General features: G+C 58.3%; 13 protein-coding genes across 13 annotated transcripts; 6 read left to right on the plus strand and 7 right to left on the minus strand.

Annotated features, from left to right (window-relative positions):
- The first annotated feature begins 39 nt into the window (after positions 1-39).
- Positions 40-1,276, plus strand: F5144DRAFT_586726 (uncharacterized protein). The gene has a single exon (XM_066789785.1). It carries the CDS (start codon positions 165-167, stop codon positions 1,167-1,169), a length of 1,005 nt encoding a protein of 334 aa, XP_066639091.1. The 5' UTR covers positions 40-164; the 3' UTR covers positions 1,170-1,276.
- On the minus strand, positions 1,277-4,068 carry F5144DRAFT_633744 (TAP-like protein-domain-containing protein). Its single transcript, XM_066792554.1, has 3 exons — positions 3,563-4,068; positions 2,204-3,496; positions 1,277-2,151 (listed from the first exon to the last, which is right to left on the minus strand). The coding sequence occupies exons 1-3, from the start codon at positions 3,785-3,787 to the stop codon at positions 1,546-1,548; spliced, it is 2,124 nt and encodes a 707-aa protein (XP_066639092.1). The 5' UTR covers positions 3,788-4,068; the 3' UTR covers positions 1,277-1,545.
- F5144DRAFT_394300 (fungal-specific transcription factor domain-containing protein) lies at positions 4,028-7,130 on the minus strand. The gene is made up of 3 exons (XM_066784745.1): positions 6,797-7,130; positions 6,693-6,717; positions 4,028-6,612 (listed from the first exon to the last, which is right to left on the minus strand). Exons 1-3 carry the CDS (start codon positions 7,033-7,035, stop codon positions 4,249-4,251), a joined length of 2,628 nt encoding a protein of 875 aa, XP_066639093.1. The 5' UTR covers positions 7,036-7,130; the 3' UTR covers positions 4,028-4,248.
- Positions 7,131-8,002: 872 nt separating this feature from the next.
- Positions 8,003-10,111, plus strand: F5144DRAFT_394594 (enolase C-terminal domain-like protein). Its single transcript, XM_066784748.1, has 4 exons — positions 8,003-8,398; positions 8,448-8,481; positions 8,530-8,678; positions 8,735-10,111. Exons 1-4 carry the CDS (start codon positions 8,329-8,331, stop codon positions 9,805-9,807), a joined length of 1,326 nt encoding a protein of 441 aa, XP_066639094.1. The 5' UTR covers positions 8,003-8,328; the 3' UTR covers positions 9,808-10,111.
- F5144DRAFT_394344 (uncharacterized protein) lies at positions 10,104-11,504 on the plus strand. The gene has a single exon (XM_066784746.1). The coding sequence runs from the start codon at positions 10,516-10,518 to the stop codon at positions 11,335-11,337; it is 822 nt and encodes a 273-aa protein (XP_066639095.1). The 5' UTR covers positions 10,104-10,515; the 3' UTR covers positions 11,338-11,504.
- Positions 11,505-11,671: 167 nt separating this feature from the next.
- F5144DRAFT_541730 (uncharacterized protein) lies at positions 11,672-12,902 on the minus strand (the record flags this gene model as incomplete). The annotated part of the gene is made up of 1 exon (XM_066787178.1): positions 11,672-12,902. Exon 1 carries the CDS (start codon positions 12,710-12,712, stop codon positions 11,672-11,674), a length of 1,041 nt encoding a protein of 346 aa, XP_066639096.1. The 5' UTR covers positions 12,713-12,902.
- On the minus strand, positions 12,903-15,471 carry F5144DRAFT_586738 (uncharacterized protein). Its single transcript, XM_066789786.1, has 5 exons — positions 14,999-15,471; positions 14,541-14,878; positions 14,296-14,448; positions 13,691-14,239; positions 12,903-13,603 (listed from the first exon to the last, which is right to left on the minus strand). The coding sequence occupies exons 1-5, from the start codon at positions 15,151-15,153 to the stop codon at positions 13,335-13,337; spliced, it is 1,464 nt and encodes a 487-aa protein (XP_066639097.1). The 5' UTR covers positions 15,154-15,471; the 3' UTR covers positions 12,903-13,334.
- Positions 15,472-15,684: 213 nt separating this feature from the next.
- On the minus strand, positions 15,685-17,014 carry F5144DRAFT_394401 (uncharacterized protein). Its single transcript, XM_066784747.1, has 2 exons — positions 16,685-17,014; positions 15,685-16,589 (listed from the first exon to the last, which is right to left on the minus strand). The coding sequence occupies exons 1-2, from the start codon at positions 16,765-16,767 to the stop codon at positions 15,935-15,937; spliced, it is 738 nt and encodes a 245-aa protein (XP_066639098.1). The 5' UTR covers positions 16,768-17,014; the 3' UTR covers positions 15,685-15,934.
- Positions 17,015-17,412: 398 nt separating this feature from the next.
- F5144DRAFT_586744 (uncharacterized protein) lies at positions 17,413-19,429 on the plus strand. Its single transcript, XM_066789787.1, has 3 exons — positions 17,413-18,122; positions 18,295-18,628; positions 18,707-19,429. Exons 1-3 carry the CDS (start codon positions 17,709-17,711, stop codon positions 19,033-19,035), a joined length of 1,077 nt encoding a protein of 358 aa, XP_066639099.1. The 5' UTR covers positions 17,413-17,708; the 3' UTR covers positions 19,036-19,429.
- Positions 18,901-20,534, minus strand: F5144DRAFT_660895 (uncharacterized protein; the record flags this gene model as incomplete). Its single annotated transcript, XM_066793277.1, has 2 exons — positions 18,901-20,273; positions 20,358-20,534. The coding sequence occupies 2 exons, from the start codon at positions 20,532-20,534 to the stop codon at positions 19,344-19,346; spliced, it is 1,107 nt and encodes a 368-aa protein (XP_066639100.1). The 3' UTR covers positions 18,901-19,343.
- A 739-nt stretch (positions 20,535-21,273) lies between these two features.
- Positions 21,274-23,002, plus strand: F5144DRAFT_498547 (uncharacterized protein; the record flags this gene model as incomplete). The annotated part of the gene is made up of 2 exons (XM_066786275.1): positions 21,274-22,054; positions 22,194-23,002. 2 exons carry the CDS (start codon positions 21,274-21,276, stop codon positions 23,000-23,002), a joined length of 1,590 nt encoding a protein of 529 aa, XP_066639101.1.
- Positions 23,003-23,298: 296 nt separating this feature from the next.
- On the plus strand, positions 23,299-24,543 carry F5144DRAFT_499241 (UbiA prenyltransferase family-domain-containing protein; the record flags this gene model as incomplete). The annotated part of the gene is made up of 1 exon (XM_066786319.1): positions 23,299-24,543. The coding sequence occupies one exon, from the start codon at positions 23,299-23,301 to the stop codon at positions 24,541-24,543; it is 1,245 nt and encodes a 414-aa protein (XP_066639102.1).
- A 526-nt stretch (positions 24,544-25,069) lies between these two features.
- F5144DRAFT_394635 (S-adenosyl-L-methionine-dependent methyltransferase) lies at positions 25,070-26,380 on the minus strand. Its single transcript, XM_066784749.1, has 3 exons — positions 25,592-26,380; positions 25,349-25,526; positions 25,070-25,299 (listed from the first exon to the last, which is right to left on the minus strand). Exons 1-3 carry the CDS (start codon positions 26,074-26,076, stop codon positions 25,114-25,116), a joined length of 849 nt encoding a protein of 282 aa, XP_066639103.1. The 5' UTR covers positions 26,077-26,380; the 3' UTR covers positions 25,070-25,113.
- Positions 26,381-26,606: the final 226 nt, after the last annotated feature.

The following is a 26,606-nucleotide window of genomic DNA, read 5'->3' on the forward strand; positions in this document are numbered from 1 at the left end:
CCGAGAGACCGAGAATGATCCTTCGGGCCAACAAGGGCGATTGAAAGTTTCCGGGCAGGCAGCAGGCCATTCGTATAAGAGTAACCTTCAGCCGCGTTTGCTCCACCACATTCCGGATGCAGACGGCCACGTAACATTACCTATCTCCCCTAACGTCTCCGACAATGGTCGCCTACTCCGAAGTCGAAGCGTCCAACGCGCAAATCAACGATGCCACAGCGCCCCGCGTCTCCGTCTTTCTCGGCGGCACCGCTGGCGTCGGCAAATTGACCATCACCGCCCTCGTCGGCACGGGCGCCAGCGTCAAGATCTACCTCATCGGACGCAAAAGCTCGGCACAGCGCATGCAGGCCTTCATCCAGGAGATGCACGCCCTGAACCCCAAAGCCCAAATCATCTGGACCGAGGGCGAGATCTCCCTGCTTGCCGACGTAAAACGAATCTGCAACGAGATCAAGAGCAAAGAACGCCACGTCGACCTGGTCTTCCTCACGGCGGGGTACGCGCCCTATGGCGAGCGCGTCGAAACAGTCGAGGGCATCGACATCTCGCAGAGCCTCGAGTACTACTCGCGCGTGCTCTGCATCCAGCACCTCCTCCCTCTGCTGAAGCAGGCCGAGGCCCCCCGTGTGGTGAGCGTGCTATCGGGTGGCATGTCGAGGGGCAACATCAACACGGATGATCCCGATCTCCGCAAGCCGGGGAACTTTGGCCTGATGAAGGGCCAGATGCAATTCGGCACCATGAACTCGTTGGGGTTGGAGAAGCTGGCGGACGAGAATCCGGATGTCGTGTTCATCCATTCGTCGCCTGGGTGGGTCAACACCGGAAATTTGGGCAGGACGTTTGATGCCAAGTCGGGGATTCTGGCCTGGGTCGTCGAGACTATCCTGGGGTGGTTTGTCCGCGCGTTTGCAATGAGCGACGAGAGGTCTGGGCAGAGGAACTTGTTTGGGGCAACTAGCGCGGTCTTTGGTGGCCGTGGCGTGCCGTGGAAGGGCAAGCCAGCTGCGAATTCCCGGGGTGAGCCGGCGGCGGAGAAGGGTTTGTTTCACGTTAGCTGGAACTGCAACAGCACACCGAATGAGCGTGTCATGGCTGGGCTAAGGGGGACGGCGAGGGAAAAGATTTGGGACCATACCCAGGAAGTTCTACGGCCGTACCTATGACGGGGATCTTTCATGTATCCATCATATGTAATGCAAATTTCAGTTCGCTGATGTTAATCATTTCATGTTATAACACATTTCCCAAACAAAAAACCGATTCCATCAAACCCACGATATCAGTTTACACCTGTGGAGCAAGCGTCTGACCAGTATTTCTTGTCTCTTCCAGTGTTTCTTTCTTCGTCCTGTCCGACTGTGCTCGGGTCTCCTCACGTTGTTAAGGCGGCTCTACCTCGATTCGAACTTGCGCTTGAGAGATAAAGCAGCTTAAAGTACAGTCATAGGATTCTAAACGGGTTAGGCGTTGTGTAGTGAGATATGTTGTTACAAAGAGGCTACTACTCCCCATGGAGAGATGAGAAGCATTCGCCCACATTCAAACCTTACTGGCGTGGTTCGCCATCGCCATAATAAGTTCCTCATTCAAGCCTTTCCTCTGTTCAATCTTGTTCCGGATCTTCTCCAGAGCCCATCTCATCTTGCCCCACCCTTCCGCCATCTTCCCCTCCTCGGTTGACATGGCAGAAAGCATGTCCCGGGTGCTTGGGCCCCAGGGGTATTCGTCCGCAGAACAGTGCTTCCACTCCCCACGGTACTGGTCGTCGACCCCCTTTGGCGGCGGTGGCACCTTGCCTGTTGCCAAGTACTCCCTGACTACGTTGGCGGTGCACCTCGACGCGGCCGAGATGGTGCAGTGCCCCGGTGCCTCCTGCTCCAGCAAGCCGGCGCCCTTGAACTTCAACGCCATCTTAACCGCGGCACGGAGCGGGGTGACCGGGTCGTAGGTGTTGGAGAGGAAGAGGATGGGGTTGGCTGTGTCGATTTGCTTGACGGACTTCCAGGGACTGCTCGGAGTTTGCTGCGGCGAGGTGAGGTCCCACCCACTGCACTGCATCATCAAGGGAATCCAGATATCGGCGAACTGTGAAGTTGAGGCCATGGATTTGTAGGCCGATTTCCATTCGCCGAGCGTGTAGTTGGTCTGGTACGGATGTTTGTTAGCCATTAAACCGCACTCACGGGGTTAGACTTACCGGCTGCAACTTGTCGCCGCACATGATGGCCCGCTGGGCGTCATTCATCATGCGCATAAGCATGGGATTGGCGCCTATTGAACACAGGAGTTTCTCGTCCTGGAACAAGCTGCCCAACGACTTATAGTTGCCCTCGTAGATGTAATTTACCAACCATGCCACCACCGAGAACCCCTGGATTGGCGAATACAGGCTCGTGAATACCAACCGCTTGACCACCTCATGGCGGAAGACGGCAGGGTAAAAGAAGTTCGGGTGGGTGAATATAATGGGGTTAGTCCGCAGGCCCTCCATCGTCGCCTCATACCTCCGCTGAACATCCTCTTTCCGATCCCCATCTCGGTACAGGAAGCACTTGCTCCCCGCCTCGGCGCAATACCGAAAGAACTCCCCAAAAACCCTATCCGCATCTACCAAGCTCTCCTCCCATACCGGCTCCTCATACAGCTCCGCATCCACCACCCCATCCAGCACCACCCTCCCCACCCTCTCAGGGAACGCCCTCGCAAACGCCGCCCCCAAGTACGAGCCATACGAGAACCCCCAATAAACCAACTTCCCCTTCAGCTCCCTCTCCGGCAGTCCCTCCCTCTCCACCCACTCATCCCACTTATCCACGATCGTCACCATATCCCTCACCACCTCCCTCGTTCCCGCCCATCCCAACCCACTATCCCCCCCCAACCTCCGATCCTTCTCCCCACACAACCCACTCACCCCGCGCTGCGCCACCTCCCAATTCTGCATCGCCTGCCCGCCCCCACTCACCAACCCATACGCCGAACCCACCTGCTGCCACTGCAGCCGATGCATCAACCCCGCCGCCGCCGCCCCCTCCTCATCACACTCCCCATCATCCCAACCCCCACCCCCATTCCCAGACCTAGCCTTCGACTTACACTCCTCCCCCAACGGCTTCGCCCAACAATCCGCCCCCGGCGTCGTGAACATCACCCCGCGCGGATCAAACCCCAGCACGGGCTGGTCATAGCCCAGCACGTCCTGCAGCGCCTCGCCCGCCAGCAGGGTCATGGCGACGCCGGAGCCACCGGGCCCGCCGGGGTTGACGAGCACGGGGGACTTGGGCTTGGAGCCGGGGGGAGGGGGGCGGGCGGCGGGGAGGAGGAGGAGGGCGATGTGGACTTGCGGGATGGGTGGGTTATCGAGAGTGGGTGAGGTGGTGGGGGGGAGGGGGCGCGAGTAGTCCATGGGGACGGTGAGGCGGGCGCAGAGGAAGGTTGGGTTGTGGGCGGTGTAGCAGGGGTGGAAGGTGAGGTTGGTGCTGGGGGGGATCTGGGGAGGGGGTTAGAGAGAGAGGCTTGATAATGAATTTGGGAAAAGGGGGGGGTGTTGACTGACGGATGACCAGGGGTCCATGGGGTTGTCGGGGGCGTTCTTGGGTGCGGTCAAAGGGGTTTGGGTCTCGTGGCGCACATGGCGGAGGTTGGTGAGATAGCCGAGGGCAACGAGGCTCACGAGCAGGCCTCCGAATGGGAAGCGCCACTTCGTTGAACCATGTCGTCGAGGTGCTTCGGTTCGTGTAGCCGGTTGTGGCCAAGCACCGGCCGAAGTTTTCTCTTCCATGTTGTCGTTGTTCTCTGTGGATACTCCTGAACGTGAAATATGGGTTAAAGCTGATAGTTTGATGTCGGAGGGGACTCCTTTGTTTTGAATGACAGCAGGATTCAAGCCCCGCCAAAGGAGCCGCGCGTCGCTGGTTGTGGAGGATTTGGGATTTGGAGGGCGGGTTCTGAGTGGTTACCACACCAGGCATCGGCAAGATTGCAACCCTGTCCAAGCTCTGGAATGGTAACCAGCCCGAGTAGCTGTTCTTGGCTCTTTTCACATGGCCCCCACCAGGTAGGAGAAAGGAGATCAGCTATCAAGCTATCTCTGTTTTAAGTTATTGCTCATTCCTAGCCCATATTGGTAGCGGCGACATTCGCCTCGCCAGACATCTAATATTATGTTGTTGACAGTCAAATATCATATCTCATATACATTTCTTTTCCATACAACCCACATAAACTTTACAGGCCCATACCTCAACTCAAAAACTTCGACTCTCCCTGCTGGAACAGCCAATCCCTATTCGCATCCACCATAAAGTCCGTGATATTGAACTCGCCCGGCACGCCGTTCAACCCGCCACCGCCTGACTCGGCGTGATTCCCTCCCCCGTCCGCACTCCCCCCCACCACCCCCGGCCCAACCGGCAGCCGGGGCACATTAAAAAAGTCAAACACATCCAGATACTCCAACTCATTCGGCGCGGGCGTCCTCGACGCAGGCGTAGCGCTCGCCAGCCGGCTCTGCCACCCGCCATTCCCACCCCCCGCAGCGCCACCTCCCCCATTCCCATTCCCACTCCCATTCGCCGTCGCCGGCGGCACATGCCTGGGCTGACGACTAATCAAAAAGTCCAGATCAAACGCCGTGCGCCGCATATCAGCCAGGATCTTGACGCTGCCGGGGACTTCCCCACCGCCCTGGCGCTCGCTGTCGCGGTGCTCGTCCAACACGCGGCTCAGCAAGCTGCAATAGCGGGCCGCGACGGGCCAGTACCGGCCCATCTGCCGCAGGGTGTCGACAAAGGTCCCGATCTGCGCGCTCAGCTTGCGCTCGACGGTGCTCCCGTGCACGAGCAAGACGCGCGCGGCGACCCAGAGCGTGAAGGCGAACGGCGGGCCGAGCTTGACCAGCAGGCCGTTGGTGACGACGAACTCGCATAGTGCGGAGATGTTTTCGACGGCGGCGTGGCAGCGTTGCGACGCTGAGAAGGACGGTGTGAAGATGGGCGAGCGGGTGGTTGGGTAGGCGGCGGATGAGTGCAGGCGGATGAAGGCTGTGTGGTAGGTCGCGTGCAGCATGACCCAGCCGCAGTTAAGGGTCTTGGCGGACGCGGGCTGGAAGAGCTTGGCCATGTAGCCGTAGTCGCCGGGCAGCCCGAACTTCCAGGTCGCGAGTGCGTTGTCGAGCTCTTTGTACCGCATCTGCCAAGTCTCGACATCGGAGAGGGCGGTGATGTCGACGGGTTGCTTGAGGAATTGGTGGATTTTGGAAAGAATGCCGAGAATCTCGATGTAGTAGCTAAAGGCTCCCAAGTTCTCGGGCTTGTCGACTTCGTGCTCCGGGCCGTTGCTGCCGGCTCCAGGTTTGGTGTCGTCGGTGCGAAACCAGCGGGTATCGACCTTTTGGTTCTTCATCCAGAGATCGTCTCGACAGGGGAGTGTACGATCGATCTCGCGGTCGTCGATGCCAAACTCAAACGCTGTTGCGATGGTGGCATATCGGTCAAGCAAGTACACCATCCAAAAGAGCCGCCGCCTCGATTCCTCCTCGATAAAATCGCGCGGTTCCGGAAGGATCATGGCGCGCAGCGTGTAGATGGACGTGTAGCTCGGCGCCACCGAGAACGAATTGCTTTCGACAGCCAATCCGAGCTGTACGGCGGCCCGTGTGATGAGCGCCATGATATTCCACCCGGGCGGGCCGTTACTGCTACCGCAGAGATCCAATGCGAGAATCACCAGGGCCTGTAATGACTTGACCGACAAGTGCTCCATCCCGTACAGGAGCACCCGCTGTTTCGAAGTGTCATGATAGCGTTGCCGGCTTTCGTCGGTCAGGCGGGCGTCGGTCGAATACCGGAGAGCTGTGGCAACAATAGAGTGCAGCAACACCTTGTCTTCGTCGTCGATCATGGACGGTCCAAAAAGCGAGTCCAGTGTCGTCTTGCGATGCAGGATGGGACACCATGTGTTGACATGCTTGAAGTAGAGGTCCACCAGCGCATAAAGCAGGTCGTAGGGAGGGAGTTCCTGCTCGGAGCCTATGTGTCCCGAATTCTGTGTCGCGGTCGAGGGTGACTGCAGTTGGGGCGCATGCCCAGTACCATAATATTCCTGAGCGGCGGCGCTCTGTGGTATAGCCGACTGGATATGACTCGGAGGCGAGATACCAGTGACAGCCGGGAAGCTATCATGTCCCGGCGCCGTCGACAGGCCAAAGTCGAGTGATGTCGTGGGCTTCTGGAGGAAAAGGGCGGTCTCGGCCTGTGGAGTGCGAAGCGTGTCGGGGCCCGGACGGCTGAAGATCGGCGGGATCGCGTCCCGCGGTGTGCCATGATCACTAGGCATGCTGGCAATGCTGCCCTTCGCGCTCGGCGCGCCATGATGTGTGACTCCGGGGCCATTGCCACCGTGCCCGCTGACAGGACTGGTGGTGGAGGTGAGGGACTGCAGAATCTCGGCATGCACCCGCAGCTTGTCCTCCAAACTATCGAGACGTTGTTCTAGCTCACGCCCGTATCCCGCGCGCAGGCCTGGCTTCTTTCTCTCCCTGTACTCGCAGATCGCGCCATTGCGGCTGCACCACCCGCACGACGGTTGTCCCCGGTCGCATTTGACCTAGTCTGGTCAGCTAATGTCGAACGGCGGGGAGGTAGATAGATATGCGGTGGAGTAACGAAGGAAGGTTCGGCACCTACTTTCCGCTGCTTGCACAGCTCACACCTGGGCGGCGTCAGCATCCGACCGCGCTAACCGGGAGGGCGATAAGGCTGCCACCGCGAACCGTTGCTCGGTTACTTACGACACGGAGATGGGGCGCTTGCGTTTGCCGAGACGAGTCACCTCGTGCTGGTCATCGTCGTTGTCGAGATCGTCGGCGCTGTTCTGCCCATCATCGCTGTCGGCCTGCTCGGGTTGTAATTGCGACTGCGACTGCGAGTGCGAGTGCGAGTGAAGGTGTAATTGTTGGTCCACGTGTGCCGAAGGCAGCGACGGCTGGAGTTCGTGGCCATTGTACCGGGGACCTTGGGTTTGCATCATGGTACTTGGTAAGGGTACGTCAACGGCAAGTGATGGGCCAACCGCCCGCAACGGCCACCGTCACCGCGCAGAAGAGGAGAAAGTGGAGCGAGAGAGGGACAATCGAAGACCGAACCCGGGGCCAGAGCCCTGCTTGTCTCGGGTGTCGGGACCGAATGACACGTGCCAAAATGTAATGCAGCCTTCTCGAAATGCGTGGTCGCGTCTTCTCAGGCAATCCCGCCAACGAGCAGGCGCAAGGTGGCAGCCGATACTCCGTGGAGCGGTTCGGGGTAATGTTGAGTAGAGGAGCGAGATGGAATCAATTGTGGGGAGACCTCGGCCGTTTTATCGCGGTGCAAGCCCTCCCGCGTCCTGTGATCCGACCACCTGGCCCGTGCTGCCGAGCGTTTGCTTGCACTTTCTGGGGAAGCGAGATTGGCGGAATGTGGGGAGGCCAGGTGCCGACAGGCACCATGGAAAATTCCAGGTTCCAATTTCCATCACCTTCAGACTGCGCTTGTTCCAACAGAACGGAACTGTCTCGGATTGTCCGACTTTTCATCTGTGTCAAAATCTCACCAAATCGAATGGTTTCCTAGTTGACGAATCAAAGTATCTACTCGATGCACAACGGGCCACTAACGACAATCTGTTTTGAGAGGCAGGTCGCTGCTGGCTTTGCTCCTCGTCTCCCACCACATTGCCGAATGCATCAAGTCGAGCGCCATGCATACAGGGCAAAATCACCTCATGTCTACACAGTAGCACCTAAGAACGACCTGATATGAGATGCGAGAGAACGAATTTGGACTACACATCGAAATCGTAGCTCGGGAGACAAGGATCCATGCTGTGTGGCTTCTGTCATGGATGTCTTGGCTCGGGATGACGAGCAGCGTTCGGAAAGGCTTCACATTCGCCAATTCCAACGTATCTTGTCATTGACCAATGAACTGCCTCTTAACTCCAAATGAACTGATCGAGCTAATGTCGGGTTACCTGTGTGGGGTTGGATGCGCAGCGTTGAGAGAGTTCTGAGCGGAATCGCGTGGGGCAAGTCCCGACCCCAAACACGTCTCCATCATCGGGGCATCAACCCCCGATTCCGCCCCGTTCGCTCCCGGCCATAGGCGCGACTAACGAGGCCCAATGGTGGCCTTTTCGAGCCATTTTACGTGGTAGTCTCTCCTTTACATTGCCAAGGCGAGCTGGGCTCCCGCATCAGTTATTTCCACCGATCACCTTTCCGGAGACTCTTCTCTTCCTCCAATTATCCACTTCTCCATCCTCGGGATCACAGAGTTGAGCACGATGGCCGCGGCAAGGCAATTTCCGACTATCAAGGCCATCAGGTCCTTTGTCATTGGCGGTGTTGGTTCAGGTGGGTGAGAAACTCTCACGGGCAGTAAGTAGTAACTGACGGGTTACAGGCGGCGATTATCACAATGTCAAAGGAGGCCACTGGTGAGATCCTCCTCGGACCTCTCCGCCAACGCGGCGCTGACATCTCAGGTTGATTGACTCGCCCATCTCCACCCCATGCTCACAATGGGAAAAGTACCGGGCATCACGGACCAGCTGGGGCATCAACGTGCTGGGCTCGTTCTTCGTTGAGATTGAGGCCACAGATGGGACCGTCGGTTTTGCTACAGGCTTTGGCGGTAAGCACCGTTTGAGTTCTTTACGCCGTGAGGAAACGCTTTGCTAACAGGAACAGGGCCGCCGGCATGCTGGCTGGTCCACCAGCACTTCGAGCGCTTTCTGATCGGGGCCGACCCGCGCAACACGAACCACCTCTTCGAGCAGATGTACCGCGCCTCCATGTTCTACGGCCGCAAGGGGCTCCCGGTTGCCGTCATTTCCGTCATCGACCTCGCCCTCTGGGACCTGCTGGGCAAGGTCCGCGGCGAGCCCGTGTACAAGCTCATCGGCGGAAACACCAAGGACCGCATCGACTTTTACTGCACCGGCCCCGAACCCACCGCAGCCCGGGATATGGGTTTCTGGGGTGCCAAGGTGCCGCTCCCTTACTGCCCCGAGGAAGGCCACGCCGGCCTGAAAAAGAACGTCGAGTTCCTCCGCAAGCACCGCGAGGCCATCGGCCCGGACTTCCCGCTCATGGTCGACTGCTACATGTCACTCAACGTGCCCTACACCATCGCGATCGCCAAGGCCTGCGAAGACCTCAACATCAATTGGTGGGAGGAGTGCCTCAGCCCGGACGACACGGACGGGTTCGAGCAGATCAAGCGGGCGCACCCGACCATCAAGTTCACGACGGGCGAGCATGAATACTCGCGGTACGGGTTCCGCAAGCTGATCGAGGGCCGCAATCTTGACATCATCCAGCCGGATGTCATGTGGCTGGGCGGGATGACGGAACTGCTGAAGGTGTCGGCCATGGCGGCGGCCTACGACATCCCTGTGGTCCCGCACGCCAGCGGACCGTATAGCTACCACTTCGTCATCAGCCAGCCGAACACGCCGTTCCAGGAGTACCTTGCCAACTCGCCAGACGGCAAGAGCGTGCTACCGGTGTTTGGGGATCTGTTTCTAGACGAGCCGATTCCCACCAAGGGGTATCTTACGGCGGCCGACTTGGACAAGCCCGGCTTCGGGCTGACGCTAAACCCCGCGGCGAGAGCGAAACTCATCCCGAGCACCTACCTGCTGACCCTGCCGACAAACTCTCTTAGCCCGCTGGTGGAGCATGAGCCAACCAAGAATGGAACCAATGGCATCGTGGACGGCGGAGAGGGGAGTAAGGCGGCTCACCCCGCTGGGCCATAGGTAAACAGTCAAAATACGGACAATAATGCAACCGTTCGAGACCTGACCCTTGACCAAAGATCCCAATGCGCCCCTGACGTCATCCGCCAAGCTGCAGCTCAAACCTCTTCTCCTGGAGCCTGGCTCCCACACCCAAGAGGGATATTTTGTTGAAGTGAAGCGAATTGGAATATAGCCGATACGCTCGCATAAGGCCTAGCCGCACCAACAGAAACCTTCTCGACGTCCGACGATCCTGGGGCCTGGCTCTCTCTCGACCGGCTCGCTGTAATTCAAGCCGAGGTGTGGACCCAAGGGTTCCTCAGTAGTGGGGCGCGGGGTAAGTGGGGACGGCAGTCAACATTCAACAACACCAAGAGGAAACAGACGAAACCATGAAAGACGGATTCAATGCGCGGTATGGTTATCGCATAGAGATAAGCCATTGTGAAGTCGGTCTGTAAGCATCGAATCTGGCCAAAAGGAACCGCAGATTTTATTTTATCCACTGAATAGGGACTCCATGTTTGTGATCCATATCGTATTTACCCCGCCATCTAGCCCCTCACTTTCGCTTCTTCGAGAACCCAAACCTTAGGGGTGTCTCCTAAGTCCACACCTGACACAGAGTGAACTTCCGACACCACCACATCTCCATTCCGGCCAATCCTAAAACGTGGAACCATCCCAGACTATCACACCTCCCCAACCAAACCCAACACACACACCATGCCTGCCACGAACCTCCTCGCGGGCAAAACCGCCATCATAACCGGCGGCACCACCGGCATCGGGCGCGCCATCGCCCTCGCCTTCCTCGCTCAAGGCTGCAACGTCGCCGTCAACCACCTCGACCTCCCCACCGACAAACCCCACCTCACCTCCCTCCTCGCCGAAGCCAGCGCCCTGCACGCCGCCAGCCCCACCACCACCGGCCGCCTCGCCCACCTCCCCGGCGACGTGCGCGACCCGTCCACCGGCCTCGCCCTCGTCGCCTTCGCCCTGTCCCACTTCGCCACTACCCGCCTCGACATCTGCGTCTCCAACGCGGGCATCTGCACCTTCGCCGACCTGCTCGACCTCTCCCCCGACCTCTTCGCCACCACCGTGCGCACCAACCTCGACGGCGCCTTCTACGTGGTGCAGGCGGCGGCGCGGCAGATGGCGAGGGACAATGTGCCGTTGGGCGGTGGGTCGATTATCGCGGTGTCGTCGATCTCGGCGTTGGTTGGGGGCGGGCAGCAGGTGCATTATACGCCGACGAAGGCGGGGGTGTTGTCGTTGATGCAGAGTGCGGCGGTGGCGTTGGGGAGGTATGGGGTGAGGTGTAATGCGCTGTTGCCGGGGACGGTGCGGACGCAGTTGAATGAGGCGGATTTGGCGGATGAGGGGAAGAGGAGGTATATGGAGGGGAGGATTCCGTTGGGGAGGACGGGGGTGCCGGCGGATGTGGCGGGCCCGGCGGTGTTTTTGGCGTGTGATGAGCTGAGTGGGTATGTGACGGGGGCGCAATTGCTGGTGGATGGGGGGTTGTTTGTGAATTTGCAGTGAGTGAAGGGGGGTGGTGGTGAAATGTCGAGGGGATGTTTACAACGTGTGGTGTTGGAAAAGGTGGCTATGATGTGAGATGAGGTAGTTGTTAATATTGTATGAGTGGTCTTGGTTTTTGGAAGTTCAAAGAAGAAAGCTGTTCTGTCTTGCAGAAAGTGGTTGACAAAGGTAACCGTCCAACTACGCCCCTGAATCTGATGAGACTGGAGCTTGAACGATCAACCGATCTGTTGTTTAGATCCTCTGGAAGTTACAGCCCTCTCAATATCCAACATCTCTCGATACGTACATGTAGGTACCCATCGAGTAGAGCGACAATCTTATTCATCAAACTTCAAATATTGCCCACCTGATAGTGGTACTTGCTCACCAGCGCACCATACTCGTCAAACCGCACGGGCTCATACTTGCCCGGATTCTCAGCACCCACAAACCGCGGCAGCGTCGCCACCGTATGAGACGGTTCCGGCCCAACAAAAAACGGCATCGACCTCCTCGCCGGCACCCCCGTTTCCCCTGGTACTACCCCCACCCCCGGCACCGCCACCCTGTGCACCGCCGACCTAAAATAATCATTTGTAAATCGGCCCAACATATCCCCCACATTCATCACGAGCACGCCCTCCTCCGGTTGCGCACGCATAAACCCCCCCGTCTGCGGATCCTGCAGCTCCAACCCCCCATTCCCGTCCTGGAACAGCATGGTAAACGCCCCCCAGTCATTGTGTGCCGGCATACGCGTGCGCACGACATCCTGGGCCAGCCGCGTTTGGGGGATGGCCGGATAGTGCAGCAGCCGCAGCTGGCTGTAGCGGTTTGATGCGAGCTGATGCAGGGCGTCGTGCTCTTGGGGGTCGAGGCCAAGGCCCACGCTGATAGCTGTAAGGAGGATGGAGCCTACACTGGAGAGTCGTTCATACAAGGAGGTGGCGTAGGCGCGGAAGCCGGGCAGCGTGGCCTCGGGCAGCCAAATGTTGGGTTCGTGGTCGTCGTTGGCGCTACCAACTTCGTAGCTTTCTTTGAGGTCCGAGATCTTGCGCGAGCCCGCTGTTCCATCGGAGGGGGTGGAGATGGAGGCGGTATCGGCTGCTGCGTAATGGTCGATCCCGGAGTAGCCGCGGTGCGGGAACGGGCCGGGTGGGTGCGGCGCCTTCATCTTGTCGACGTAGGGAAGGTCGAAAAGGCGTTGGTTCCAGCCAAAGGCCTCGTTGATCTCATCCGTGGTGAAGCCGTGGCCGGTGACTTTGGCAAATCCGTAGCGGTGCAGCACCGCGACAAAGGTCTGCCCTGCGGCGAGCCGGTCGGCGTCGGAGTGTGTTGAGGGCGAGCTGAAGGCGGTGAGATCAACCGTGGGGATGGGGCTTTCGGACGTCATTTTGGGTGAGGTTCTTTGGCAGTGAGGAATGGGGAGTGAAACGAAATTGACTTCCGTCTCCGCCGTTTGAATGCAATCAAATCTGTTATGTGGCAGCTGATAACTTCAAGGTTGAGTGCGAGGTGCTGATGCGAGTCATGTGTAGGAGGTGGAGGTTGATAAGCCGAGATACGGCATCCAACGTCTCACTACATGCCGTCTCCTTGCTCCGTCGGCTTAAAATCTTACTGCGCAGTGACATTCGGTGTCGTCCATCACCTTCCTCATACGGGTTTCTGTTAGCTTCGATGTAAAACAGAACAACCAACCACATTACATCAAAGAGGGGCTTGTTAGACATATGAGTTTTCGATCCGAACAGCGAGTTGACATCCAATGTGCCTTTAGACTCTTGTAAAGGGGCATTCGAGTCCGAGAAGGAGGTGTGTTATCTTATTTACCAATTCACTTGATAAATGAGACGGTGTGAGGCCACCAGTAAAATAATTGTGTAGGCCTTTAGCTCCCTGTAAACAGCGGTTGAATGCGATGCGCGAGGCGGCTGTGTGCTGGCGCTTCATGACATATAGGGTCTATTTTATCGCTATACAAGAGCCCCGAATTTACTCAACCTTCACACCAGCTAGCATACGCCGAGTTTCCTCAACAGGAACCCATCGTGCTGTAACTTCTGAAACACCTGGTCAGGATCATACTTGTGCGAGACCTCGCACAGCTTTGCCACATTCTCCGCCCCGTAGCTGCTCAGCGGGTCCTGGTCCCGGGAGCAGTCGTTCATGTACAGCAATTCCACGGTAGACCGCTTCTTCCACTCTTCGGTGGTGGCAATGGACACGCTGCGGACGACATCGTCGTCCGCCGCATTCTCCCAGTCGATGAGGGTCGTCCACCCTGTGAGAAGGCATAAAGAGTCAGCTTAGTTATACTTCATCAAGATCAAAAGAGACAAGATCAGCCGGTTGGCCTTGGTATTCTTACATGACATGCTGCTTGACGGGGTCATCCCCAACGCGTTGCCGCCTTTGTCGACGCCCTGCTTTGCGAGGTTTGTGGTGATGGGCTGAATGACAAAGGTCTGATTCGCGCCCGTTTTGCTGTAGACGTCGGCGGCGCGCTCCGCCCAGAAGTTGTACATGTCCACATACAGGTCCCCGTCGATCTGCGTGGAAACACCGCGGTAGTCATGGCGGTTGGCCGTCCAGCCCACCTGCCCGGCTGAGACTTCCATCACTTCCAGGGGGGAAAGGTTCGTCGGTGGCAGCGCTGTTGCGAGGACAGGGATATCGGAAAATGCTGCGAAGATGTCTGGCCGTGCGGTGACGGGCTGGGAGTAGATGAAGCCCGCGGTGGTACCGCCGAGGGTCGAGACGGCGATCACTGTGGCTCGCGGATCAGAGGCTGCTGCTTTGAGCTGCCAATCAGCCAGGGTGCGCAGGAATGTGGGTGTGTCGGCTGGGGCGTAAAACACCACCTCGGCGTAGACCTTTTGGATGGGGATTGTGACCAGGTCGAAGCGGGTGACAATACCTGTAAAGGATGGTGAGAAGGATCTCCGTGGTGCTCATACTGGATTGTGGACGTACCATAGTTCGGACCACCGCCTTTCAAAGCCCAGAATAGGTCTGGGTTTTCCTGGGCGCTTGCCTCGACGATAGTGCCGTTGCCCAGGACCAGTTCCATGCTACGTACGTTATCCGCAGCGAGGCCATACTCGCCCGAGAAGAAGGAGAACCCGCCTGGAGTCATATATCAGAAGAAATGCTCTACTAGCCGGCGCCGTCCGCCTGACCGGTCGAAACAAGTAACACCCTAGAAAGGAATAACCTACCACCAAGCAACAACCCGCCCACCCCCAGGCTCGTCAACCTCCCCGCAACAGCAGTCACGTTATGCGAATCCAATGCCTCCACCACCCCACCCCAGCGCTGCCCCGGCCCAACACTCACCACACTCGCATCATCACTGACAGTGATGGCATCGAGGCGCGACAGGTCTAACAGGATGCCCGGCTCGCCGATGCTGGCCCAGCCCGGGTTGGGCGAGTGGCCGCCGCTGCGTATGGCAAACAGCACCTGGAACTGCACGATGATGCGCAGGACGGTGGCCAGTACCTGGGCCGAGGTCGGCCGCACGACGCACGATGGGGCGGCCCAGCATGTTTCGGACCTGCATGCATGCCGTGCCGAGGTTAGAGTTGGGTGCGCTAGGGCGGCTGGTATGGAAGTTGGGGGTTGGGGGCTTCAGGGGTATGTAGGTGGGTAGGTAGGTAGGTAGTCATGCACATACCAGTTTACATCAATAAACGACTGGTCGACAGGGGCAATGATGACGAGCTCCGGGCCGAGGGCCTGTTGGGCGGCTAGACAGGCCTCTGCCGCGGCCGTTGCGGGGTCCATGTCGCTGTGTCCACTAGACGGGCACCTCTTCGTTGCTTGTGTCATGCTCCAACGTACGGGGTACCTATGTTATGAGACAGTTAACTCGGAAAGCCAGATGTGCGCGAGGAGAGACCTCCCGCGAGCGAAGAGGCTCGCTTGTCTTCTTAACCCTGCATGCGGTCCCCGACCTGGCACGACAGGAGACGAATTCAAGGCGCAAACGCGACGAACGGAGTTTCCCATCCCGCGGCAACCAATTAAGCGCTCGGCGGTTGATGAACCCGTTGCAGTGCCCTTAGCGGTCCTTAACGGCGAGACAACGAATGTTCCACGCAGGTGACAAGTCAGCCCCCCTACCGTTGTAACCAAGGCACAAGCCGGCGCAGCACACCCAATGGAGAAAGTGTTGCCAATGCACCGAATCACTGCCGATCGGACCAGGCCACAGCGAGATGCCAACGGTCGGATCGGGCGAATCAGATGTTCGGTTCCCCTCCGCATTGCCGCGCGTTGCTATCACCCGAGAGGGCCGAGACCTCTATCACCGCAACACAGTTATGTAACGCTGAACCGCGTAATTTACTGCAGGGTTCTTGTGGATAAGCAAACGCTCTGCCGATGGCACAGTGCTATCAGCCCTCGGAGATGTCACCTACCTTGGGATACGAATTGGAATTCGGAATCCGGGTTTTAAACGGTGAGATATTCAGTCACGGCATTTATTATTACGGGCAGTCACGGGAAATTTGGGGGCGAGGCATAAACAGTCAGTACCTCGGATACGCTATAGCCGTAAGCTCCAGTCTGTCATGTTTTACCCTCGCACCGCAGCCCCTCAGACCCTTCACGCCGTCTTCGTCCTGTCAGCAAAGCGCCGTTGAAAAACAGATGTCTCCATCTTGGCGCACGCCAGATCCCAATCCGTGGTCCAGCACCTGTGAAACGGCTGGTAGCCCAACAAGCCCCCGATCCAACGACCCACCACCACGCCCATGGTCAGCGAGACGGTCGACCGGAAGGGCACCCACCACGGCAGCGTGAGGTAGGTGCCGCCCGTATCCCACATGGACAGCACCTGTATCATATCCAGTTTCTTCCCGTGCATGACCACCTCCTCCTGGTAGCCGTACCAATTCTCGAGAAAGGTCAAGTCCAGCGCGAACGCCGTTGCGGTCTTCTCGCCCGAAACGTAGAAGCGGATCGGACCCAGCGAGGCATCTTCACCGGAGGGGAAGCACAGGCGGTGGTTCACGCCGCGGCGGACGGCCAACTCGCCGTCCTCCGGCCGGAGAACGCGTTCGACCCCGTCGAGCTCGACACCGAGGGCGCCCTGCACGACGTGGAAGTATTCCTCCTGGTAAGGGTGGAAGTGGGCGGGCGGCGGGGGAAGACCACGCAACCGTGGGTGGTCCGGGTGGATGACGACCTCAAAGTGAAACTCACGGGTCTTGTCTGCGGTGGCTTCTGGGAGGACACGGGTTACCATGGCCCCTCCGAGTCTGGTGTTGGGGTAAGGGTTAGCAAATGTTGCGATTCATGGCAAAGGTTTTACCACAATGGTGACTGGACTCGGGACAAACAGGGTTAGATTTACGCTGATATTGACAGACTCCCATCTTCTTCAATCACATGGGGTAGAACGACATGTCCCAGCCTGGCATCACTTCCAGTTGGCATTTTGGCGGTGGTAAATGTTGGGGGCGGGGATGGAAATCTTGAGTAAGTCAAGTGCCTCGAAGTGATATTGATAACCAAACGGCAATCGATGGGAAAACCGAAATAATTTGATACGAAACAAGAGCCAAATTGGGAAATAAAGCCCGAGGCCCAGGCAAAATGGCACAGTGATGACAAGAAACTGTATGACCAATGACAGGGCTAACGGACATGGGGTAATATCCAGACGATGCTGTCCCACGGGAGAATAAATTTGACGCTGGACATCTAAAAGCTGGAGGTCCTTGGGGAAGGTTACCGCTTTACCCAGTAATTATGGGCGCCATAGATACTAAAGTTCAAATGCTTGGACAGAAGGAACGCTACCGTGGTCTGCGCCGCTCATCCCCTCATTTTCTCCTCTTTGTAACGCAACGTCGCCGCAGTATGTCTGTATGTACATACATGTATGTACTCTCGTACTGAAGACGCCTTAAATTTAGCATGTCCGAGCCCCTAAGCACACCATCCTATCACACCGGGCTCGGCAATCACTGACAGGCTAGGCAGTAACGGGGGGGTCAACGAGCCGTGGCGTGCATCTCACAGTGACATTAAGGGATTCAAACGGCGGCCAAGCGGTTGCACGCACTGGGTACCGCGCAGCCGAGTACTGCCCAGGATTAGGTTGTTTGCAGCGCTGTCCTGCAGGCTCCAGGCATGGAGGTTCCAGACCGACCATTAATGTGCTGACACTTTGGATGTCCTGGTAACACCAACTGGCGCTCAAAGGCGCCCTCGGCGAATAATTGCCAAGGGTGATGGAAATCCGAATCGGCTTTTGCAAGTCGTCAATCCTGCCGACATTTTGTCACCAAACGTAAACACACCAAGTCCTTGGAGAACTACACAGCAACGGCTACCGGTGTCCTTTCTAGTTGTGGTATTCACAAGCCACAGTCATGTCGGCGTCACTCTCCCTTCCGCCGGCCCAGGTGTCGCCAGCATCACTGCTCATCAAAACACAAATTCGGACCAAACCACGGCCACCACCACCATCAACGACACTCGCGGGCAAGACAGCTCTGATAACAGGCAGCAGCAGTGGCCTGGGCCGGTCAGCTGGTGAGCAGCTGCTTGCGCTCGGTCTGTCGCGTCTAATCATGGGAATCCGCGACGGCCCAAAAGGCGAGCGTGTGGCGGCGGCGCTGCGGACCAAGTTCCCCCAAGCACGTGTCGATGTCTGGACGGTCGAGCAGGAATCCTACGATTCGGTGCGCGCTTTTGCCGCACGCTGCGCTGATGACGCTGACCGGCTGGATATGGTCATTCTAAACGCCGCGTTTGCGACGCCTGAGTGGCGTGTGACCGAGAATGTAAGTTTGTTTTACACCACCCGGCACCCTTCCGCCCGTATGTACTACAGCTTGTAGGAGTAGAAGTGGTGTAAGAGTAGGAGTGGCGCTAGAACCCCTTTGGGATTTAGCGGCGTTGCCGCACCCACTGCCTATGTCGCTCCGGACCTAACGAACATACGTGGTACTCTAGGGGCACGAGGCCATGCTGCAAGTCAACTACCTCTCCACAGCACTGCTCGCCATACTCCTCCTCCCCGTCCTCAAAGCCAGTAGCACCAAACACGGCAGCGGCCCTGGCCGCCTCACCATCGTCGGGTCCAACCTCTCGCTCACCGAGGCGTTCCCCCCTACCGACAAGGACCCGCTCCTCCCCTGGCTCGATGACCCGAGCAACGCCAAGTCCTGGGGCATGGTGGCTGCCCAGCACCGCCAGATCACAGCGAAGATGTTTGGCCTGATGTTGACCCAGAAGCTGGGCGAGCTGGTCGACCCAGACCACGTCATCGTTAACACGGTCGACCCAGGTACATCACCCCCTTACCCCTCTCTCCATTTTGTGCGCCACCGATCAACACAACCACAATACTAACCCGCTGCTACAGGCATGGTAAAAGGCACCGAAGTCGGCCGACGCCTCCCCCTCCCTGCCAAAGCCTTCGTGTGGGTGATCTTCACCCTGCTAGCGCGCCCGGTCGAGCAGGGCGCGTGGACCTACCTGGACGCGGTGCTCGTGCAGGGCAAGGAGAGCCATGGCGGATTTGTCGTCAACTGGGCACTACACCCCTTCCACAAGGACATGTACACGCCTGAGGGTAGGGCGACAACGGAGAGGGTCTGGCATGAAACGCTGCGGGATCTGGCCAGGGTGGCGGATGTGCAGGCGGCGCTGGCGGAGGTGAGGAGGGAGGGCGGTGCGAGTGGGGGGGTGTAAGGTGCTGCGTTGGGCGCGGGTTGGTGTGGTGCTGATAATCAGGGGGTGGTGTGAGATGCAGTGGTGGACTTGAAATTGATTTGGGTATTATGTATTGTAGCTACCTGGTTACCTAACCATTTATCATGAACCGTTTATTGTTTACCTTGTCTTTCAACCATTTCCAAGCTCAGGGGAAGATACGTATCTGGCTGGAGCATCATAATGTCGTTTACACACACAAAACAAAAAGATACAGGCCGGTAAAAGGAAAACAACCACCCACAACTAATAGTACACCTCCATCCCAATAAAGGCCACCGCCCTAATCACGAATACCCCCTCGCATCCCTCCCCTCCACCAGCCTCCGCGTCCCACTCTCAACATCGCGATCCCTCTCCCCATCCCCGTCCCCATCCCCATCGACCGAATTCCCCGCCGACGCCACCACCCTTGACGACTGCTTCGAACCCCCCACATCCTGCTTCCCCACCCTCGACAAATTATACTCCGACACCATATACGACCCGCCCCCCGTCGTATCGCGATACCCCCTCCGCTGCTTCCTCCGCCGCACCACAAACCGCTCCCACAGCGGCGCCAGCGCCGGCACCGACCCGCACACCACAATCAGCGTGATCTCCACGGCCGCCCACACCGCCAGCGCGTACAGGTCCCAGGTCGGGTCGGCGGCCACGCCGAGGTTCTTGCTCGCCAGCACCGTCTTGATGACGGCTGCAATGCCCGTGAAGGTGGTGAGGCCGAGCAGGGCGATCAGCGCGAGCTTGCGGCGCAGGGGCATCTGTAGGTGCCAGACGATGTGGATGGGGAGGAGGGCGAGGTAGAAGTCGGCGAAGGCTTGGAAGGAGGCCGTGAAGGTGTTGAAGTTGTAGACGGCGGCTTTGTCGAGGCAGGTCAGTGTGCCGGTGGCTTGGCCGACCAGGTCCCAGAGGTTGGCGGGGTCGCCGCATTGGAAGAGGACGAGGAGCACGTCGAGGGCGGAGGTTAGGGCGGTGAGGATGATGAGTGCCCAGAGGGACCACACGTGCCATTTGACGGAGGATTGGTTGATGATGCGGAGGATGGTGAAGGCGACGGCGATCTTGCCAAAGGCCGTGCAGGGGATGCCGAAGGCTTGGAGCACTACTTGCAGCTTGACCTGGTATTCTTTCTCTGCCAGGGTGAGGTAGGCAAAGTGCCGTGTGCCCCCGGACTCGCCGATCAAGATGGCGGAGACGCCCAGGGCAACGAACGTCAGCTGTGTTTGTTGTTAGCACTGCCAATAAGAGTATTGATGGTCTTTACTAGATGGTTAGAGAGGTAGTTAGTAGGGATTACGAACCCAGCAAGCAGCCATGTACAGATCGTCAGTGCCCAGGATGCGGCTGTACGTGCGTGCCCAGATCCGGAGCCCCATAAAGATGGTAGAGAGCGCTACCAAGGCTCCAACGACGCCCTCCAACGAGACACGGCGGTCCTCGTCCGGCTCAATGGCAGGCGTTTCTGGGATTGGGTCCATGCTGCGTCTGTTGCTTCTGATGGCTGGGCTTAGTCGACTGCTTCGCTCGAGGTGCCAAAGCCCATCAGGTTTGGGAAAACGAGAGTGAGTTTCGCTTGCTTCGTCTTAGATGCTCACAAGCAAGATGGGGACATAATCTTCATGATCAGTCCTGGGGGCTTCGGAGACCAGATGCCAGGCTGCTGCCGAAACCATCCCATCGCCACCAGACGTTCCCGTGCTGTGCCTTGGGCGTGCCACTGAAGTGCAGCATACTCGGGCGCTTTACAGAGGAGAACAAAGGATAAGAGCGAATTGCATTATTACCGGCGGTGCGGCACAGCACTGGGGCACCGGACAAGTGTGGCAGGCGTGTGGTGGTACAGAGGCAGGTGTGCGGTAGCACTATTGGCTTTTATAGCTCAGCCACATGCAGGCCTAAACTACTTCCAACACAAAATTCCCCGGGTGCATCGTGGGCGTGGTGCTTTTTGAGCCGTGTTTCTCACTGTGTTGGGAGTGTAAAAACATGTCGACTTGAACCCCTGATTCGTGCATTTCCAGTCTGAACATGGATTACAAATGTCACACACGGTTGCTACTAAAAGGCGAGTTCTTGGACCTGCTGCTCCGTAACTGCTACCCTTTATATCCTTCCAATCTCGAGTCCGGTTCTCCGTGTCTTAGCCCGAGAACTCAGGACGCACAGCACCCACAGCCTCACTGTCTCACCTCAGTCATACCCACCCAACCAGTCACGATGAGCCCCAAGGTCAAGGCCCAAGAGGTTATCCGCCCGTCCCGAGGTGTCTCGCTTTGGTTCGCTCTTGCGGCAGCATTTGCGGCCATCGGCGTGGTCTTCGCCGCAGTCTGGCCGGGTCTCGGCCCCCATGTGTTCGACACTTTAGAATGGGCATCCAACAACCTCGGTTTTGGCCCAAACCCAGAAGCGCTTGCGACGAGTACCTGCCACCGGCTAAAGGCGAGATTCGGCCCCGTCATCTCCCTGCCGTCGGATGCGACGTACACGGCCCTGACCGAAGATAACTGGTCGCAGTCCTGCTGGCTGCCAGCCGCCTGTGTGGCAGAGCCCGCCCGCGCCGCAGACGTGCAAAAGCTCGTCTCGGCACTTGCTGCTGCCAAGGTCCCCTTTGCCATCCGATCCGGGGGCCACTCACCGAGTCCCCGCGATGCATCGATCGGCCGGACCGGCGTGCTGATCGCCTTGGACAAGCTGAACCAGGTCACGTACGATCCGTCGACAACGCAGGTCACGCTCGGCGTCGGCGCCGAATGGGGCGCCGTCTACACGGTGCTGGACACGCACAACGTCAGCATGGTCGGCGGCCGTGTTATGCCCGTGGGTGTCGGCGGACTAACGCTGGGCGGCGGCCTGTCCTACCTATCGGACCTGCACGGCTTGGTTTGTGATAATGTCGCCAGCTTCGAGGTGGTGCTGGCTGATGGCAGACTCGTGGAAGCGAGTCGGACTTCGCATTCCGATCTGTTTTGGGCGCTTAAGGGGGGCTCCAACAATTTCGGTGCGTTCCATCTCAGTTCCCCTCCTTTTTACTCCCCAATGCTTCCCCAAGACCCCCATCGCTACCAAGTCCCGGTGCATAAATCCTCTTGTGTAACCCCCCTGCTTACTGCATGCTTACCGTGCTCCTGATAATGCAGGGATCGTCACATCGTACCGGGCCGCCACCTACCCCATTAAGGACTGCTGGGGGGGCATGCTGGTCTTTGGACCCGATCAGCTTCCCGACGTGCTGCAGGCCTACAACGAGTACCAGCACACCGCGGACAAGGATCTGCACGCCAACCTGGTGCTCAACGTCGCCGTGACCAATGCATCGGTGCTCCTGACGCTGGTCTATCTGAAGCCCGTTGAACGTCCCGCGGCATATGCCCCCTTCTACAAGCTGACCCCGGCCGCCGATCTTACGGGCTTCTACACGCTGCATGAGATCATGGGCATGTTCCCGCTGCCGAACGTCCAGCGCAAGATGTGGTACACTAGCTCTTTCGAGCCCAGCCCGTCCATGTTCACGGGTCTCGTCGACATCTTCAAGACGGCCCCCGAGGTATCCCGGCTCGCCGAGCTCACGGCGGGGACCATGGTGCTCACTCTGCAGCCGATCCACCCCAACGTTGTCCGGCAGGGGAAAGCCAAAGGCGGCAATGCCTTGGGCCTAGAAGCGCGTACGCAAACATGGTTCGGTCTCAACTACGGATGGTGGAATGCCGAGGATGACGCCACAGCCCTGCGTCTGGCGCCGGCCCTCCATCGGCGCGTACAAAACCTGGCCAAGCGCGAGCACGTCTGGTTGGACTACATCTTCATGAATGACGCCTTCCACCAACAGCCCGTTATTAACTCTTACGGGCGGGACAACGTCAAGCGCCTCCGAGCGGTCCAACGTCACTATGATCCGAAGCGGGTCTTCCACAAGCTTGTCCCCGGCGGTCAGAAGATACCCGCATGATGTCCGATCCGTATGTAGGTACATACTGTGCAAGTACCTACCTTTGTGGGGTTGGGTCAGGATGGATTCATCTCGCATTCTCGGTGGGATTCATTCCGCACTAGGCATACTCTGAACTAGGACTTGTAGTCGTGCTTATATACGCGTTATAGTGCCGTGGCTTTCTTCGTAGTACCTGTGCCCGGCAGTCCATGTCCGGCACCCCATCCCCGGCAGTCCATGCATCGCATAAGTTCCCGCTCCCGCACAGACTTCAGCCCTATTTCCCGTCCTGTCCAGCATCTGCAATGGAGAAGATGGGCACCACTACGGCCCGGCCCCGGCGCGTGCATCGTCCCAAGCCCGAACCGGAAGAGCCGGCCCACGCCGCGGCCCCCTCCGTCTCTGTACAGTACAGCAGCGGCCGTGTCACCGGCTGGGTCTCGCATCTGCCGCCGTCCTGGGTACCCTATGTGCAGCTCGCCCGCCTCACCCTGCCGGCCGCCCTCATCCTGATTTATCTCCCTACCCTGTTTGGTGTGCTCCTCGCCGCCATTCTTGCCCGGGGTGGTGGCGGTGGCGACGGGAGCAATGCCACAGATGGCGATTACCACTTTCCCAACCCCTGGTGGTACACTTGCCTCCTGCTACTAGTATCCTCCTTTTTCTTCTCCAACGCCGCGCATGCATGGGACGATCTCGCCGACGCACCCATCGACATCTTGATCCCACGAACGGCGCGCCGCCCCATCCCACGCGGCGACGTCTCCCACCTAGCAGCCTTTACCTTCGTCGCAGCCAACGCAGCCGGCGCGGGCATCACGCTGCTCGGGTTCCCCGACCCGGCCGGCACCCTCCGCTACGCGCTCCCCAACATCCTCGCAACCGCCTACTACCCCTACGCCAAGCGCCACACCAACCTCCCGCAGCTGGTCCTCGGCTTCTGCCTCGCCTGGGGCGTGGTCATGGGCGCGGTGGCCGTCGGCTGCGAGCCGTTCGCGCTGGGCGACATCATCCGCCTGCACCCGAGCAACACCCTCCCCCACGTCTTCTCCCCGCATCTTCCCCAGCAACCCCTTTCCCAGCTCCCCCTCTCCCCCACACTCACCCTCCCCCTCACCCTCCCCTTCACCACCCCTCCCCTCAACACAACATTAACCCTCTCCCTCCCCTTCCTCTCCCTCCTCACCGCCTCCGCCCTCTGGTCCGCCATCTACGACACCATCTACGCCGCCGAAGACATTGAAGCCGACCTGCGCCTCCACCTCGGCAGCATTGCCGTGCTGTGCGGTCTGCGCCACACCAAGACCGCGCTGTGGGGTCTGTTGGGTGCGTTGGCGGGGTGTTTGGTGCTTTGTGGACTGTCTTTACCTGCTACTGCGGGGTGGGTGTTTTATGTGCTGGCGCCGGGGGGGTGTACGGCGGCGTTGGGGGCGATGGTGTGGAGTGTGGATTTGAGGGATGCGAGGAGTACGTGGTGGTGGTTTAAGTATGGGTATTGGCTGGTTGGGGGGGCGTTGGTCGGGGGTTTGGGAAGTGAATTTATGCGGAGGGTGGGTTAGGTTCAATGGACTTGGGCGGGGGGATGGAAAGGTTGAGAAGTTTAGGGTGGTGGTTTACGACGCATATGACGCGATGAGTGGGAAAGGAAACGGAGAAGGGAGTTCAGTTGTAGGCTGTGCGGTTTTGCTAGAGCTTGTCATAGCATACATAGAAAGGGGTGCGGTGTTTCCCGGCACATGTGTGGACAGCTATCTCTCTTAGTTTGCGTTTTCTGTTACAACCCTCCTGTTATGAAAAGGTTCCTTGGGAATGAGAAAGTTGAGATGATCCCAACATCGCCACCCCGAACGCCTTGAGGGACTTATTTATGACTGCAATCCAATCCTTTCTAGAATGTCAGTCAATTAAAGCCTGCAACATTCAAGTTGTCGCCTTTTTCGTTTTCGAGGGCTCGCCGGGGGGGGGGGGGGGTAGCGATGTTTTTCGGCCGGGTTCAGAGACAGCATCGCGCATCGCATGTGGTAGTCAACTTGTTATCTAAAAGTCCCATGACCCCTGAGCTTGCAGACACCATTGAACCTTATTTCCTCCCATCTGTTCACGATGGACTCCCTGCTCTTTTATACTTCTCAATTCGACGGAAACCGCACGCGAAACGACAGAATGACGGGCAACTGCGGGAAGTTGGTGGTGGCTTCAACCCTGTCCGGCTCCGCATCCTCTTCGGTGAACGCCAGCTCTTCCATGGCGTCCATGACCATACCGGCCTTGAAAAAGGTGCCGAACAGCTCATGCATTGGGCGGTGGAAGTAAATCTGCCATTGTCAGTGACGAACGTCTGCGTGTTCGACTACCTGAACAGACCTGCTTCACCGGCTGCCCGGGGATGGCGATGCCCAGCGCCGGGGGCACCGACATGTACTCCCTGATCATCCGGCCCCGTGAGACCTCGTACTCGCCCGTTGCAGGATCATAGTTCATCTCAATACTCCGCGTATTGGTGGAAGTGAAGAAGACGGGATGCAGCAGCGTTGCCACAAATCTGCCAGCATCTCAGTACACGTACACGTCAGTCCAGCCCATCTCCCTACTATCGGGGGGACTCACACCCCACCCTCCTTCAACAGCCCCCGCAGGGCTTTCGCAAGCGGGTTCAAGTCCGCGATATCCATGGCCGCCATATTTAGCAAGACCACGTCGAACGGCCCCTCCGCCGCCAACGCCCCCAGCTCCGCCTCGCTTGTAGCATTCACTTTGCGGAAGCGGATCCCCTCCTCGGGCGTGCCTGGCTCGCAATGGCCCTTCGCCAGCGCCAGCATGTTCTCACACGCGTCCGTGGCGAGGACCGAAGCACCGCGGTGGGCGAGCCAGCGCGCGCATAAGCCGTTGCCCGTCGCCAACTCAAGGGCTCGGCATTCTTTGGCCTGTCCGTTGGGTAGCGAGGGTCCGATAAGGCGCGCGAGGGATGGTTCTTGGAGCCGCTGCCAATACTTATTGCCGTGCTTGGTGATGCTGTTGTCCCAGTAGGCGGCGTTGTCTTCCCAGCTGGCCACGGCGCGGGCAGAGAGGGCGGGGAGGGGTTCGGTGGCCATGGTGGGTGAGTGTGGAGCGTGAGGGGTGGTTGATGGACTTGCCGAAGCGAAGTTGACAGAAGACTGGGGTAAAAGTGTGAAGATGAATTAAGGTCTCAACTTATACAATATTAGTCCAGGAAGGAGAATCGCGTCGCGTACCGCTGAACACGAGATGCAAGCTCGCCCGGGTGACTCAGGCCGGCCAAGGACCGGACGTGACTTGCATGCGATGCAGCACCGCTGGTTGGTTGTTGCTTGTGGGGAAAACGCAGGATCAAGTAAGACGGACTGTGGAAATAAACACACCGCCGACTGATATCAAGGAGGAAAAGTAAGATCAAATCTCAGTGAATATGACGTATGGGCCGATGGACGCTAATCGGTGAAAGGGGCCCTGGCTCAGGCAGCTGATGTGGGCACACCACCCCTTGCTACTCAAGAGTGAGTGAAATTGAACTCAATAGAAGACCTCACTCAATCAACAAGTGGATTTTCTTGTTTAAAACCCCAGGCGAGTCCATTTGTTACTTAGGTCTGGCGTTTAACCC

This window comes from Chaetomium tenue (genome assembly GCF_020726465.1).
Source record: "Chaetomium tenue strain MPI-SDFR-AT-0079 chromosome Unknown F5144scaffold_7, whole genome shotgun sequence".
In the NCBI taxonomy this organism is placed as follows: domain Eukaryota; kingdom Fungi; phylum Ascomycota; class Sordariomycetes; order Sordariales; family Chaetomiaceae; genus Chaetomium; species Chaetomium tenue.

Coding starts and splice junctions, on each gene's coding strand:
- F5144DRAFT_586744 (XM_066789787.1), top strand. CDS start 17,709: ATGTCGGCGTCACTCTCCCTTCCGCCGGCCCAGGTGTCGCCAGCATCA. Junction 18,123..18,294: donor AGTGGCGTGTGACCGAGAAT/GTAAGTTTGTTT, acceptor GTGGTACTCTAG/GGGCACGAGGCCATGCTGCA. Junction 18,629..18,706: donor CGTTAACACGGTCGACCCAG/GTACATCACCCC, acceptor CCGCTGCTACAG/GCATGGTAAAAGGCACCGAA.
- F5144DRAFT_394344 (XM_066784746.1), top strand. CDS start 10,516: ATGCCTGCCACGAACCTCCTCGCGGGCAAAACCGCCATCATAACCGGC.
- F5144DRAFT_394594 (XM_066784748.1), top strand. CDS start 8,329: ATGGCCGCGGCAAGGCAATTTCCGACTATCAAGGCCATCAGGTCCTTT. Junction 8,399..8,447: donor CATTGGCGGTGTTGGTTCAG/GTGGGTGAGAAA, acceptor GACGGGTTACAG/GCGGCGATTATCACAATGTC. Junction 8,679..8,734: donor TTTTGCTACAGGCTTTGGCG/GTAAGCACCGTT, acceptor TAACAGGAACAG/GGCCGCCGGCATGCTGGCTG.
- F5144DRAFT_394300 (XM_066784745.1), bottom strand. CDS start 7,035: ATGATGCAAACCCAAGGTCCCCGGTACAATGGCCACGAACTCCAGCCG. Junction 6,718..6,796: donor AAGCGCCCCATCTCCGTGTC/GTAAGTAACCGA, acceptor GACGCCGCCCAG/GTGTGAGCTGTGCAAGCAGC. Junction 6,613..6,692: donor AGCTGTGCAAGCAGCGGAAA/GTAGGTGCCGAA, acceptor TGACCAGACTAG/GTCAAATGCGACCGGGGACA.
- F5144DRAFT_586738 (XM_066789786.1), bottom strand. CDS start 15,153: ATGACACAAGCAACGAAGAGGTGCCCGTCTAGTGGACACAGCGACATG. Junction 14,879..14,998: donor TCGTTTATTGATGTAAACTG/GTATGTGCATGA, acceptor GCATGCATGCAG/GTCCGAAACATGCTGGGCCG. Junction 13,604..13,690: donor CCCGTCAAGCAGCATGTCAT/GTAAGAATACCA, acceptor GCCTTCTCACAG/GGTGGACGACCCTCATCGAC.
- F5144DRAFT_394401 (XM_066784747.1), bottom strand. CDS start 16,767: ATGCCAACTGGAAGTGATGCCAGGCTGGGACATGTCGTTCTACCCCAT. Junction 16,590..16,684: donor GGGAGTCTGTCAATATCAGC/GTAAATCTAACC, acceptor CCCCAACACCAG/ACTCGGAGGGGCCATGGTAA.
- F5144DRAFT_394635 (XM_066784749.1), bottom strand. CDS start 26,076: ATGGCCACCGAACCCCTCCCCGCCCTCTCTGCCCGCGCCGTGGCCAGC. Junction 25,527..25,591: donor CTGTTGAAGGAGGGTGGGGT/GTGAGTCCCCCC, acceptor AGATGCTGGCAG/ATTTGTGGCAACGCTGCTGC. Junction 25,300..25,348: donor CCGGGCAGCCGGTGAAGCAG/GTCTGTTCAGGT, acceptor TGACAATGGCAG/ATTTACTTCCACCGCCCAAT.
- F5144DRAFT_586726 (XM_066789785.1), top strand. CDS start 165: ATGGTCGCCTACTCCGAAGTCGAAGCGTCCAACGCGCAAATCAACGAT.
- F5144DRAFT_633744 (XM_066792554.1), bottom strand. CDS start 3,787: ATGGAAGAGAAAACTTCGGCCGGTGCTTGGCCACAACCGGCTACACGA. Junction 3,497..3,562: donor CCATGGACCCCTGGTCATCC/GTCAGTCAACAC, acceptor CCCCCTCCCCAG/ATCCCCCCCAGCACCAACCT. Junction 2,152..2,203: donor GCGGCGACAAGTTGCAGCCG/GTAAGTCTAACC, acceptor CATCCGTACCAG/ACCAACTACACGCTCGGCGA.